This window comes from Sturnus vulgaris, chromosome 12 (genome assembly GCF_052056855.1).
Source record: "Sturnus vulgaris isolate bStuVul1 chromosome 12, bStuVul1.hap1, whole genome shotgun sequence".
Classification (NCBI taxonomy): Eukaryota; Metazoa; Chordata; class Aves; order Passeriformes; family Sturnidae; genus Sturnus; species Sturnus vulgaris.
The window spans coordinates 14,344,066-14,359,018 of NC_142254.1; the positions used below are offsets into that span (position 1 = coordinate 14,344,066).

General features: G+C 48.5%; 1 protein-coding gene across 2 annotated transcripts in view; it reads left to right on the forward strand.

Moving 5' to 3' along the window:
* The window catches only part of ATP6V0D1 (ATPase H+ transporting V0 subunit d1), a 33,239-nt gene extending 19,023 nt beyond the window's left edge, over positions 1-14,216 (forward strand). For both annotated transcript variants that reach the window (XM_088171956.1, XM_014880754.2), the window contains 6 exons: positions 3,701-3,879; positions 6,806-6,885; positions 10,661-10,738; positions 11,325-11,501; positions 12,260-12,337; positions 12,859-14,216. In XM_088171956.1, coding sequence (XP_088028082.1) covers positions 3,701-3,879; positions 6,806-6,885; positions 10,661-10,738; positions 11,325-11,501; positions 12,260-12,337; positions 12,859-13,020 — 754 coding nt within the window. In that variant the 3' untranslated portion in view covers positions 13,021-14,216. The remainder of the gene's footprint in view (positions 1-3,700; positions 3,880-6,805; positions 6,886-10,660; positions 10,739-11,324; positions 11,502-12,259; positions 12,338-12,858) is intronic.
* The last annotated feature ends 737 nt before the right edge of the window (positions 14,217-14,953 follow it).

A 14,953-nucleotide genomic window follows, 5' to 3' on the forward strand; every position in this document is an offset into this window, starting at 1 on the left:
AATGTGAATTTCTGGAATACCACACCTCTGTTCAGTGGGTGACAGGAAGAGTTGTGCCTCGTGTAACTGTGCATGTCAAACTGACTGGTTTTGTGCCCGTGTCCCTGGGTGAGCAGAAAGCAGCTCAAAGCAGGAGTGTAAAACATGTTTGTGTGCAAGAGAGTTTTGCTATGAAGAGATCATCCAAGTGGGCTGAAGTAACACTTCATGATGTTGCAAGTGACAAACTACTTCTATTTTCTCATGTGTCCCAGACCTGGTCCTCTTATTAGCTGCACTGAGAGCTAGTGAAGGTTACAATGCTCTTGGAGGGATCTGAGCAGGCATTAATCATGAAAGCTGAAACATTTGAAGCTGGTCAGAATCTTATAGGAGATGAGGAAGATGACAACAGAAGTTGCTCCATTCCACAAGCAATTGGAAGTTGCAGAAACACTGCTGCCACTGTACTTAATCTGTTTCTTTGGGCCTGGGAGAAAATGCCAACTTAGCCAGGACCTCTGCTGTGGTCTTGGAACAGATTTGCTGATGGAGGCAGATGGGTCCTTGCTGAAACCTGGCACAGCAATGTGACTGTTGCCCCTTCCACAGAGGTGAAGAGGCTTTTCTAGCTGCCCTGGTGCTGGAAGACTTGCCTTGTAGCCATGAGTGGCTAAGCTGTGACTGGTTTTATTGGGACGAAGTAGGGACTGAATGTGAATAAGCATGGTCTGACCTTGCTTGAAGTAAATGGAATTATCATGAAGGATTAGGTAGTGCTGCTGGTGTCTGCCTGGCCTTGACAGGTACAGCAGGACAAAGGTCTTCTTGTATCTCCCTTGTTATTGTAAAGGTTTGAAATGCTGTCAAGGGGGAAATTTGAATGAGAATTCCCCTTCTGTCTCACACATATTAACTCTTCCTGCAGGGATGAATCCTTTGACAGCAGTATTTAAGGAGTTGAAGTAATCTTTATAACACTTGGTGCTCATTGGCATTTGGGCTATAGACCATGCATTTTCCAGACCTCCCTGAAGGATGAGGAAACAGTCAAATTAAGGGGTATAAATTAAACGAGGAGGGCCATCTTTGCTGTCTGGCACTGGAAGCCAGCTGGGTTGTCTTTCCTGAGACCATCAGTCTGAAAGCAGGAGCTTCCATGTGTGAAGAGAGTCAGATTTTGGCAGCTCTCCCAAAACCTGGCTGTGGCTTTTGTGCTGAGCTGGACTGGGAAGGCATGAATGAACTTGGTGGGACTCCAGTAAGCTCTGAAGACCTGAGAGCAGTAGGGCTCCAGACATTTCTCCTCAATTCCTTTTTTGTACAGTTGACATTGGCTAGGCTTCTTGCAAATATCTTGTGGAGAGTGGTATCTGTAGTAAACTAGGGATAGGAAGGAGGTGTGCTGGCATACATGACTGTATTTCCTTACCTATTCCTTCACTGTAGGCTGAGTTAAAAGTAACAAATTTGGTCTCCTTGTGTATTGTTGCCTTGCTTTGTTGAGAGAAGTGCTGCCTGTGATCTTTTCTTAAAGCTACTGTGTTGCACTAAGGAAACTTACGTGTTGAGGGAGCTGGGAAATTATGTTCTGTATCCTTGTTCTGGTGCACCTCAAGGAGAAACATCTGTGTTAGGGTGCAGATGCTTTTATTTACCAGGAACCAGCTGCTTACTGCAAGGGACTTACCTCAGTTCTCATAAACAGGCCCTTCTTGCTGTCCTGGAGATTGCAGTCATCTCCATGGTGAGAGCTGCACAAACAGGAGGGAAGATAATGACCTTGCAGATTAAAGGGCAAAAGGAGATTTCCTAGTACATGAAGCTTGTGCTGATTGCCCTGGTTCTAGATTGAACCAGGAAAGGTAGGCTGCAAAAACAGAAGGGCCCTCTGTAAAAATCATAGGGCCATAGGAGGTGCATTACTCAGCCTTGCAGTGTGGAGAGAAAAAAGGAGCACCTGTCTGAGGAACTAAGGTGTGGATTTGATTTGTTCATGAACATGCCCTTTGAGCATATTTGAGAGGCAGTAAGCCCGTCTAATAAAAACTAGCAAAATCTGCCTTTAACTGGCTCTGCTTACCTGTCTTTGATGTGGTTAAAGGGAAGCAGGTCTGCACTGTGCTCTTTGTTAGCTTGGAAATACAAAGACCAGCAGCATCCCAATGTGTGTCTGGCAAACATCACCAGAGCCTTGCCATGCCTGTCTTCGCCTCAGTCCCAGGATGCTGACCTTAAGTTCCCTTTCTTCAGTACTCAAGTACCTGTGGGAAGCCTGACTCTCAGCAGAGCTTCAGCTCCAGATGTGCATAGCTCCTTCTGCCATTCTGGTTCAGACCTGATCTCATTTGTTTTGAAGTAGATTCTGCCAAGGAGCTTCTTCAGGTCTTTTCCGTCATCTAACTTTTTAGAATTAGAATTCTTGCAGTGAGATCAAGGGAGTGTAAAATGCCACATACCCTTGCTCTTCAGCATCTTTGCCTCTTCCCTGTGCTACTGAGGGATATGTGCAAAAGCAACTTCTGCTGACTAAAAAACCCCCTCATCTCAGTTGAAGTTTTTCAGGTTCTCAGCTTGGTTGGCTTGTGACTTAGCTGGTGGTGAAGATGCCTCGAGTATCACTGCTGTTCTTGCTGGGGACACTTGGTATTTATATGATGCCTTGATCCCTTGGTTTGACCTTCTACTTGGAGAAGGCTACCAGCCTTTCATGTGTTCCCAGTCTTCAGGCCAGCTGTGTCTCTCTTCTCTGGCTGGACTGGGAGTATTGGGAGGTGTTATTTCTCCTCTGCTCAGTGGAGGCCTCACCTGGCATGCTGTGCCCAGTTCGGAGCTCCTCAGTGCAGGAGAAAAATGGACATACTGGAGAGAAGGGCCACAAAGGGCTTGTGTTGGTGGAACTTATGCTGGATACTTGGATTCCAGATTGAATGTCCCATTGCTGCAGTGCCAAAGACTGAATCTGCTAATCCTGAACAACATAAGTTGTTGGAGAACTTGGTTTGGAGTATCATAACTTGGGCTAATGCAAAGAAGTTTGTAGCTTTTGGTGTAGAGGTGTGAAAAACCTTGTGTGTAGTTTCCTGAGGGTGTGAGTGAAGGTTGTGCCAAAGCTGCCAGTCCTGTTGTTTTTGGAATGGAGTGAAGCGGCAGAAATGTGACCCTTCCTCCTTTCACTTGGCAAGATGGAGCAGTGTTGCTGGCACTGAAACTGGAGCTAGGCTCCTTTTGGAGGTGTGTGGGGTTAGAATGAGAGACAGTAGACAAATGACCATGGAGGAACGCTAGGAAAAGCCTTTTCATTGCGAGTGTGGTTGGATGCTGAAGCAGAGCCCCAGGGAGGTTGTGAGATACACATCCTTGCAAGTAATTCAAAGTTCATATAAACATTCAAAAGTCTTTTTGCCTAAGCAGCTAGAGCTGGCTAAGCTTAGAGCAGGGTATAGGGCCAAAGACCTCCAGAAGTCAGTTCCAATCTAATGCTCTTCAGTGGTAGGTGGTACCAGATGGTATGGTTCAGCTGTGGCATAAATCACAGCCTGGGATTATGCCTGGCTGCCTTTTCCTAGGCTGGCACAATAAACAGATGCTAGGAGGTGCCTTAGTACTTCTTTGTGGGAAGCGTGCATCTTTCTGGAGATGTTCGTGAGGAGGTGATGTGTGCCTGTTGCTGGGTTTCATATTATATATATTGTTTCAGTCCTCTCTTTCATTCCTCCAGGTACAGCTACATGATTGACAATGTCATTCTGCTGATCACTGGGACTCTGCACCAGCGTTCCATCTCTGAACTGGTGCCTAAATGCCATCCTCTGGGAAGTTTTGAGCAGATGGAAGCTGTGAACATTGCTCAGACACCTGCAGAGCTCTACAATGCAATCTTGGTGGACACTCCCCTGGGTGAGTGAAGCTGTTCAAAATACCTCTCAGCTGTGTGTGGTGGAACAGATGTCCCTTTCTTCCCCTGTCTGTCTCCAGCTAAGTCTAAGTTGTGCTCCAGGAAGACAAAGTGGTGGGTAATGGACAGCTGTGGCTGTACTGCCTGTGGTGGCTGGGCTGGAGTTCAGACATGCCTGTCCTATGCCTTCTTCTCTGTACCCTTCAGTCAGTGTCCAGGCCAGCACAGTGCTAGGCCAGACTGCTGGACTGTTTGGTTTTTGTGAGCCAGGCCTTGAGTCTCCTTAGTGAAAGGCTATTGGGTCTTGTGCTGGAATGAATCACTTGATTTCCAGCACTTTTAGTTGGACCGTTGGGTAATTTCTTGTATGCGGTTATTATAGATAATTACAGAGATCTGCACATGCCCAGTCTCGTTCTGAGACTACTAAAATTAGCATTAGTTAAATAAAATTCCTTTATGTAAACAAAGAAACAAACCCCCAAAACCACAGCAAAACAAAGAAATCTCCAAAAGACTTTTAAAACTAGCAGCATCCTGTATATTATCTCAGGGCTATAGATTTGTTCAGGAGGTGCATAATGCAAAAACCAAGTGTCTTATGAAGAGCTAGTCAGATCTGTTCTTTAAAGATAAAAGGTGTAGGAAGTGGTTCTGGAGAAGATATGGAAGTCTTTACAGTAGTAGGGGAGGTAGTCACAGGTGACTTGCTAGTTTAGTATCTGTGGGCAAAAACGTAATGAGATATGCCTGAGTCAGTGATTAGTCATTCTTTTGGGGTTGCTAGAAAGAACAAAACACTCTAAGTCATCATACTGTCTTTGATAGAAATAGTTGGGTTTGGAACTGAAAGTGCTTTTGTAAATGCTCTGTGTAATAATGGGGCAAATGAAATAGTTTTCATGGAGAAATGACTTGTGCCCAGTAAAGAAAGGAGACAGTGCCTCAGGAGACCTTGGTTGCAAGGCAGGGCAACAACACAGCAGGGGAACTGAGGCTCTGCACGCAGCTGAGTTGAGCCCACTGTAGGGATGATGTGTGGGAAGAAAATCCTCCTCACAAGTAAGTGGGAACCTTCTCATTTTGGCAAGAAGATAGAACAGAGTATTTCAGAGATATTAACTCTCAGAGACCTTAAAGCTTCCAGCAGAATATGGAGTGAAAATGCCCTGTATTAGTGTTGAGGTGCTTCTGGACAGCAAGGCTGGTAATTGAGGGTCTTTGCCTCTTGTGTTCATGTACTTGTACATGAGTTGGTTTTGTCTGCTTCAGCCCTGCCTGGGCTGGCTTCTCCAGACCTTTGCCCTGGCCATGCCCTTGGGGCTGTGTACCAACCAGTGTGGCATTTCTTCAGCAGGGGAGCATGGGGAGTAGCTGTGTTGCCTAAACAAGCAGGCATGCAGGCTTCAGTTGTTTAACTTGCACTCTTTCCAGTGACCACACGCAAAGAAACAGCAGCTCTATCTCCTAAAAGGACTTGAGTAGCTACGTGGCTTCGTGGGAATGCCTAACCCCAAATGGCTTTCATAGGTTAACAGGGCAAAATGAGACTTGCTGTAAGCCTAATTTGGGATATTGGAGGGCCAAAAACTGAAATAGCTGTGTACTCATTCCTCAGCTACTCTGAAGTAGCCACTGGTTAGCTATCCAGGCTGGCCAGTGCATCCTGCAGTAAAAACCAGTCCTGGCACACTCTGTTTACATTTTTGCCAACCATCGGGAGCAGCATTCCCCCTGACACGTGGCATTGTGCTCTGGTGCTGCAAAGAGAATTCTGGGGAGGTTAACCTCTGTTCAGGACCCCCCAGACCCACCCTGTGGCTGCTGTCCTTCCAGGCAGCTCGTGCTATAAAAGTGGTGCAGGCCAGAGCTCTGAGCCTGCATTACAGCTGGTTTGTTGCACAGAGCAGAGCACTGGTCAGTTCTCAGCAGGACTGTGGTGTCTGTTACCCACAGCTGCGCTGTGTAAGCTGAGATAGATCAGATTTCTCTTTGTAGCAAATTCAGCAAAGTTGGTTACTGAGTGTGAGTTGAAGTCAGGAAGTCCTGTCAATGGGTTTTATTGTACCACTCGTTTGCATCTCCACTGTAGATGTACAAGACTCAGCTATATCTGCAGCTTGCAGCGCCTGTTTGGTCTGCAATCTCTGTTCTTTAGGTGACAACAATGTCTCCAACTCCCTCCCAGAGGTACTCTGGCAAAGTATGTAGGGCTGAGCATCCTACCAAGTCCTACTAATTTATTCTGTCTCCTGTTACTAACTTTCAGCTAGAGAAATAAAAGCCCTTAGAAGAAGTGGAAAGTGGGACTGATAGACTGGACCAGGAGAAACAACTCCTGACTCCAATCATGACCAGTGTCATGGGCTGTACAAGCTGTGGCATCACCATGCCTTTTTAATCCCCACTAAGATAGTGTAGAAGGAGGGAGAAGCATCAGCTCCTTGTGTCTCACTAGCTGCTGTCTCACAAGTGCTTAAGCACTCCTGCAGTGCTGCAAGAGGCAGTTCAAAGCTGCCTTGTCACCTCAAAGTGCCTGCATCTGGGAACAGTTTGGGAATTGCTTATTTTTAAATACAGGTTTCTGTATCACTGATATTGGGGGCTAGGACTGAGAATTTCTTCTGGGAATGGACTGTTAACAAAACCACAGGACTAAGGGTTGAAGAAAGATTTTTTTTTTTTTTTTTTTTTTTTTTTTTTTTTTTTTTTTTTTTTTTTTTTTTTTTTTCATATGAGAACCCCAAAAATTATTATGGCCTGAGGTTTTGAGTTGTAACAATTTGACTAGTGAAGATAAGGGCCAGGCCTAGGTGGGACAAGTTCAACACAGGGTATGCTTCTGCCTGGTATTGTTGAGAAGTCTGGAAAGTGCTGAGCCTGGGTCTGTTTAGGGCAATGCTAACTCTGTCTCTGGATCTGTTTCAGCTGCTTTCTTCCAAGACTGCATATCTGAACAGGATCTGGATGAAATGAATATCGAAATAATTCGAAACACCCTGTACAAGGTAAATGAGTCACAGAATCGCAGAATGGGTTAGGTTGGAAAGGGCCACAGTGGGTCATCTGTTTCAACCTCCCTGCTCAAGCAGGGCTATCCCAGAGCACATGGCACAGGACTGTGTCCAGATGAGTCTGGAATATCTCCAGTGAGGGAGGCTCCACACCTCTCTGGGCAAACAGTTCCAGTGCATGTTACCCACACAATAAAAAAGTTCTCATATTCAGGTGGAACTTCCTGTGTATCAATTTCTGTCTGTTGCCTCTTGTCCTAGTGCTAGAGTCTCTGAGAAGGGAAGGAAATGTAAACTTCCCTATTTATTCCTGATGATTAAACATGGCCAAAACCTAGTTGCATCCACTGGAAAGTAAAGATAACACTCCTGAAGGGGCCTGACATCCGATCACATAGCTCTGCTGAGTCAGGGCACCAGAGCTAGGCAGAGAGGAGGATTTTCTCAAGAGTCTGTGCAAGAGATTTTGCAGAGGTTGTCTTTGAATTTACTCATGCCCCATTCAGGCAGGAGAAATCTGCTCCCTCACCACACAGGTTCAGAGATGTAGTTAACTGCATTCACTGTGACTAATCCTGAAGGACTCCCATCAACTTCGCTCCCTGTCTTGAGCCCTTCCCAAAGACCTTCCAACTGTCTGCTCAAGCCTTTTGTGGCTGTGGTTTGGGTTAGATGCTCTTGGTAGAGCAGTGTAAAAAGTGCCAGCTGGGGAGAGTATTGGCAGAGGGATGTGGAGGGGCCAAGGATCTCCTTGTCCTGAGCTGTCATCTCCTCTGCAGCCCCTGTCTGGTTTTAGCTGGCAGTGTTGAAGCGTGTGTTTATGTGCAGGCTGTGGCTATCGCTCCATCTCAACTCTCTGGATCAGGGGTGGGATGTAGATTTTATCTGTCAATCTTGTTTTGGCTGGTCACGGCCAGCCTGCAGTCAGTGTGACCTCTTCTTCCCAAGGAAGCTGTGACCTGTTTGGAGAGGCAGAGAGCAGGTCAGGCGTGAAGGGAAGAAGGCAAAAGGAGGGAAAAGGAGCGGCATGTCAGCAGTCATGCCCAGCTGCCTGTGGCCTCTGGCATGTACTGGTCTTTGCTGTAACAGGGAGGGACACCTGTGTGCATAAACACCACAGCCTTGCAGGGCACAGGCCTCAGTCTTAACATGAAGCAGAAGGGGGAAAGCAGGCAGCAGAGTGGGCACAGGGAAAACTTTGGGAGGTGGGATGTATCCTTTAGATCTCAGCTGCCATGTCCTTTCCCATATCCTTTTGGAAGCTCAGTACTGCTTTGTAGTCTGCTCTTCCTACCCACAATGGAAATGTAGGTGCCTGTAATGGCTCAGTGTGTGCTGGCACTGGTTCTTGCTAAAGAGCAGCCCCTGGGGAATACAGGGGCTCTGTCCATAACAAATCACAGGAATGAAGGGGTGGAAAAGGTGATTGCTGCTTACAGACTCTACTTGAAGTTACCTTTCTCCCCAGGGACTGGAAAATATATAATACAATGCAAATGAGGGAAATAAAATCAGGTCTGAAATCTGCAGAGGGCTGCTCTGAAAAACACAACAGACTCAGGACAGATGCCTGTGTCTGTGTGGAGTGGGCATGGGAAGGGGAAGTGCTATCTCCCAGACATACTGGAAATTTTCTTAAGGAATCTGTGAGTGCGTTGACAGAAGGTTTGAGCAGGATTCATGGGAGGAAGGCTATTACAAAGGCTTCTTGTTAGCAATGAAGGTTCTCAACTGGAAATACGATTAAAGTGGGGAACAGAGGTTAAAAATGGTCAGTGCTTAGTGTAGAGTGCAGTCAGCAGCCAAGTCTTGCAATGAGAGTGTGCTGGCATTGTTATCTTTATTGCTGGCCTTGTTATCTTCAGTGCTTACTCCCTTTATTCCATCTCTTGTTGAAGTGAAGCCAGCTGACTGTTGGCCTTTGTTGGTGACTTTCTTGTAGGAATCAGTTGGAGGAGCTTTGTGACTGAACAATAAAATAAAGAAGGCAAGTCAGTGGATAAATGTGGAGTGGTGTATGGGAGAGGCCAGGAGGGAACCCGAACTCTGCTTGTACAGTGAGGGTCTCCTTGTTTCTTCCTATTACTAAATGGAATCTTGGGTAGTGATTGACCTAAGCAATTGGCTCTCTGCAAGGTAACATGTTCCTAACAGTAGAAAAGAACTGTATGAATATCACTGTGCTACTGCATCCATCTGTAAAGTGTGTTTGACCTGGACATCTCATTCCACTCATCTCAGAGTATGAACAGCAAAACAGGAGGTGGTGCTAAGGCAGACACATTTAGAGGCTTGGGTATGATGACTTCTGTGTGGAAAACTACAGAAAAAGACTAGGATTCCTCACCTGGCAAAGGAGAGTGGTGTCCACAGATCACATTGGAAAAGTCAGACAGGCCATAGATTGGTCTACAGATTGGATGTGAGGACAGATGAGGCTAGCAGGAGGCAGAGGGGGTGGGTTCATGAAAGGGAAGACCCACTGAAGATCATTAAATGCAGACACCTCCAGTCCTGGGGTAAGGGCTTCAGGACATTGGAGTGTTTCTGTCAGTTGCTGTCACTGGAAGGGCACCTAGTGCAGCTGTTTACAGACTGTTTCCACGTTGTCTGTGATATTGGGTCCCCATTCACTGCTGGATATTTGAGTTCACCTATATCTACTTCTAAAGCCTTAGGTTTGTGCATGAGCTCTGATAATGGCAGAGGTAGTGACTGAATCTCTTCTCCACATTTCCTTTCCTATCAGACAGTATCCATGTCCTTGTTCCTGTGGTAACTCTGCAGACTGATGCTCTGTGGTCTCCTCCACCTGAGCAGTGGCAAGTGCTGGAGAGGCTTTCTTTGATGCTCATCCAGCACTGTTACTCACAGTCCTCTTGCACTGTGTGGTAACAAATATTTACAGAACACAGTAATCCAGGTGCTTTCCTAGTGCAGAGGCTGAGGATGTCCAACTTGTACATTCTTGGTCCCTCTTCAGTCCTAGACTTGTTGTGATAAAGCAGAGATGTGTGGTGTTTCAGCATCCTTTTATTCCATCCTTTTGAAATTATTCTGGTTGCAACCCTCTGCCCAGGGAGGTGTTTTATTACTTGATCACTTCTGAGAACATTTTTGCTGAATGATACTTTTAGCCATCCACAGCCTTCTTAGGCTCCTCCTGGGAGACAGAGTCATCTTCCAGATGGATTACAGAACATCCCCACAAAGGATTACGTTTCCTGGAGGCAGGGTAGCTGTGCCTGGCTGTGTGTTTTCTGCAGTGCTCCAGTTGGGATAAAGACCAAGTGGCCGCAGTGTGAAAAGAGAATGAGAGAGAAGGGCTGGTTTCTTTCACAGATGTCCTGTCTCATCTCTTGACTCTGCTTACACAGCGCTACTTTCTGAGTGTAGGTCTTGCAGCTATGGTTGTGTGGCTTGGCATGTTTTTGGAGGCCAGAGCAGGGTCAGGAAACCACGTGAAACTTCAGTAAATGAGTTAGGCGACTCAAAGGAGAAAAATAGGCTTTAACCTTGCTTCCTGGGGATCTTGCCCACAGTAAGCTCATGCAATCGCTTGAACAAACCCAACCACAACCCTTCATGTCTCTGGCTCGTGGGGAAAGCACTATCCTTGTGTGGGCAAGTTCACATGGGGCCAGAGTGCCTGTACTGTGTTACAGTGTCTGGGAGCCTCCCTGCTTGCTGTCTGTCCTCTGCTGAAGGGCCCTGTGAGGGAGTAGATGAAGCTGTGTAGAAGAATGCTCATCTGCCCTGTCTCTTCCAGGCTTACCTGGAGTCCTTCTACAAGTTCTGCAAGACGCTAGGAGGTACCACGGCAGATGCCATGTGCCCAATCCTGGAGGTAAGTCTGGGAACTCCCACAGCTGGATGGTATTACAGGCATGGTCATCACTCCCTACTCGGGCTCAGTTTGCTTGCCACTTGTTAAGCATTCTCCAGTTAGTGTTCAGCATCCCCATGCTTGCTTGACCTGTTCACTGGGAGACCTAGGGAACACTGTCTTCCTATGACTTTGGTTCCCCAAGAACTGGTGCATTTTGTTGCCTCTGTGGCAACACATTCATTCTCTCACTTGGATAGCATGTAGAAGAGCTACCAGAGCTGTTTGGGTCACAGCCTGTCTCCATGTCAAGGCTTGCTGTGGGATGTGCAGGACTCAGGAGCAGTAGGTGAGAGACACTCCTTGACTTGGGCAGGATTTGGCTTGTGCCTGGGATGGGGATTTCCTCACCAGAATGCTCCCCAAGTACTGGGCATACTGGGAGCCTTCACTTGTAGCCCGCTCTGGCCCAGCACTGGAGAGCTGTACACATCCCAGCAGCCTCTTCATGCTGCCCTCTGATGTGGCTGTGTGCAGAGCAGCACTGATATCTGCCAGCCTCTGGTGAAGATACTGCATCCCAGCATGAGCCACTCTTTTCCCGCAGTTTGAAGCTGACCGGAGGGCCTTCATTATCACCATCAACTCATTTGGTACTGAGCTGTCCAAGGAGGACCGAGCCAAGCTGTTCCCACACTGTGGCAAGCTCTACCCCGAGGGCCTGGCTCAGCTGGCCAGGGCAGATGACTACGAGCAAGTCAAAAACGTTGCTGACTACTACCCTGTAAGTGCTTTGGGGTGAGGGCCATGGAGATTGTTACAAGAGCTTGCTCTGGATCAGAGCTTCTTGGGGATCTGGGGGAACTTGTGGCTTGACAGCTTGGGAAGAGAGATGTCTTCATCAGTCTTCTCTGATGCTGTTGGTCCTGTGCTCTGCGTGGCCAGGACTTTTCTTGCCTGAGATGTCGTTGGCTTGTTAGTAATGGTTGTTATTTCAGTGGTGATGGGGAGACAGTGTTCCCTATCCAAGGGTGTGGGGACTGCCCTTACCACCAAACCCTTGAGGTGCTGATGTTGCAGCAATTACAGGCTCTCCTTGCCTGATTTGGGAATGGAAATGTCTTCAGTGAGAAGTGGTGTTGCCCCACTTCCAGCCCTGAGCTCTGGTTCAGTTCAAGGTGAGACACTGACCTGGGAGGATGTGTTTGGATTAGTTTGTGTTCAAGCCACTTTGTGCATGGCTGGGAACCATGTTTGGAGTCAGAGAGCTCAGTGTCCCCTTATTGTGCAAGCCTGTATGTGTGGGCACAGGAGTCTGGCCCAAACACTCTGTCCATGGAGGTCTGTATCTGATGCCCCTTTTCCTTTGTCTCAGAGCAATGATACGCCTTTGAGAACTGCACATTTTGGAGAAGGGGCAGGACTCTTGGTTTCTCTGTCCTCTGACTTGACAGGGTGGCTGGAGTATCTGTGACACTGGGGGCCCTCAAGTGCTGCTGAGCTTGGGTACAGGGTATATGCTCATGTAATGCCTTCCTGCAGGAGTACAAGCTGCTATTTGAAGGGGCTGGCAGCAACCCTGGAGACAAAACCCTTGAAGACAGGTTCTTTGAGCACGAGGTGAGTGAGCCCCGAGATACTTCTTGATATGTGCCATTTGCAAAGCTCCAGGTGTCAGGAAACTGGTCTGCTGCTCTGTCAGCAGTGCTGTGGATGAACAGGGTTTGGGGGAAGGAGAAGCATGCATGCCCTCTGCTCCTGCATGAGAATGGGGGCCTGGTTTAGTGCTGTTGTCTCACCCAAACAGATTAGAGCAGTGTGAGGAAGCATGTTTGGGGCTGCTGTTGGATATTTGGTCCATCAATAGCAAAACCAGAGTGTAATTGCATGGAAAATAAGGACTTTGATGGTACCTGAGTTATAAATATTTCCCCCTTCAAAAGTCAGAGCCTGTCCTGAGCCATGTGCTGCAGATTAGAACTGTCCCAAGGACCTAGAGAGATGCAGAACAGGATACCTGTGCTGAGCCTTCCAGCCTGCTGGGAAGTCGTGGGTCCTTCCAAGCAGCTCCATGCTTGCCTTGACCAACTCCTCTGATCTGAGGTGAACAAATGACATGTCATCCTCTGGGCTTTCCCCAGGTAAAGCTGAACAAGCTGGCCTTCCTCAACCAATTCCACTTTGGAGTCTTCTACGCCTTTGTGAAGCTGAAGGAGCAGGAGTGTCGTAACATTGTGTGGATTGCAGAGTGCATCGCCCAGCGGCACAGGACCAAGATCGACAACTACATTCCCATCTTCTAACTCTGCTCTGCTCCTGTCCAACCCTCCCACCCCTGGAGTCCGGAGGGACCCCTAACTCCCTGAGTTGTCCCTTGCCCAGACTCCAGGGATGTCCTATCTTTGGAACTGGATCAAATGAGGAAACTGTACAGTTGCTAGTTAAATTATTCACAAGCTGGAGTTGTGTGTACTGTGAGACATCCAGAGGGACCAGTGGTCCAGGCTTAGCCCTGTGCAGCAGGAGGGCTTCCTCTTGTGTATGCAGTAGTCCCAGTGTTCTGTACTAATTGCTGTGTGCGCTTATGCTCATAGAGCTGCAGGGGGCTGCCTCTGAGAGGGTCCTGCTGCTGCAGAGGAATGGGTCAGGTCTGCCATGGCTGGGGGGCCCTCTGTCAGTGGTCTGCACGTCTCCTACTCAGTGTTGTTCCTGTGAGATGTAGTTAGAATGTGGTTTGTAGCGTAGCCAATGCTGCTGTGCAATCCCTGCATCCCCTTGTAGTGAGTGAACCCTGACCTGGGAGAGACCAAGCAACCCTGGCCAGGACTGGAATGGAGCCTGTGGGAATGTGAGGGCAGAGCCAGAGTGCTTGTGGAGCATAGTCCTCCCACTCTGACAATGTTTGCACTCATACAGCCTCTCTATGTCTGCAGAAGCAGCTCTCATCAGTCTCCCTGCTGCCCTGGACAGGGCTCCATGAGCTGGCTGAGCTCCTTCCTCAGAGCTGTGGAGACCCACAGCTTGCAGTTTACTGTCACAACCATGCAAGAGCTGGGGCTCTTCTGGGCTCTGTGGATGGTGATGGACCCCTGCACTCCTCCAGGTTAGACATCCAGACTTCTCCCCTGCAGAGGGTGGGTTGGCACTGCCATGGAGCTGTATTGCACAGCTGGCCTGGGGACAGAGCAGCCTTAGTCACCCTGGTGGGGGCAGGGATGTCCCAGGCCCTGCCCATGAGCTTACTGTGAGCCAAGCCCTGGGCATGGTGTGGCAGCCCTGCTCTTTGCTGCTCTGTCCTGGCTAGTTCCTACTTGCACTTGACTTCTGGGAGATGTGCAATGGCAGCAGACAAGCCTTGCTGGAGGGAAACATGCTGGATGCTGCTGGGAGGAAGGATCAATGGAGAGTGGCTCTGTCCCAGCTTGTGCTGTGGTCACATCTGCAGTTTGTTTTCCTGTGATCCCCTCCTCCCTACACCAATAAATATCTGCCTACTGCACTATGCTCTCCTGCTTACTTGGGCACCTGCTCCTACAGCCCCAGGTGAAGCCTCCATCAGTCACAGGGAATCTGGTAGCTGTGGTAGTGGAGCCTGGTCTGGTTCCTGTGTGAGTTGAGACACTTGTTTCTTCCACAGGCATGGTGGTGGTACCACCCCATGAGGGCCAGGGTACTCCCTCCAGCCCAAGCCATGGCAGTGCCTGGTCTGTGGGTGCAGCTGGCTGCTGAACTAAGAGGTACAGCCTTACGGGAATGTTCCATAAGCTTAGGGAGCTGCATCGCTTGTCCACATGGGGCACTGTCACTGCTTCCATCCTTGCCCCAGCAGGGCCACAGAATCAGAGCAAAGCAAAATAAAAGCCTTTGGCATAGGACTGGGGAGGAGCAGGGAATGGGCACAAATCCTTCCTGGCAGGCTGCCCCCTTTTCTGGGAGTACTTGTGGCACCTGCTGCCACAGGCGAGGCTCCTGCCACAGTGCTCGGCACGGTGTCAACCATGACCCAGCTCAGCTCTGCCCACAGGCTGGGCATCCCTGAGCAGCATTGCAGCACTGCACTGCAGAAGGAGACAGCCAGAACCTGCTGGAATATCAATAATGGATTTATTTAAAAAGTGACAATCACATAGTTCATCTCATGAAGAGCTCTGCAGCACTGGCAGCCTGGTCTCGGCCCCTGCACGCGTTGGGAGCATGTGGAGTGTGTAATGAGTGGCAGGGAGGCAGTGGCCGCAG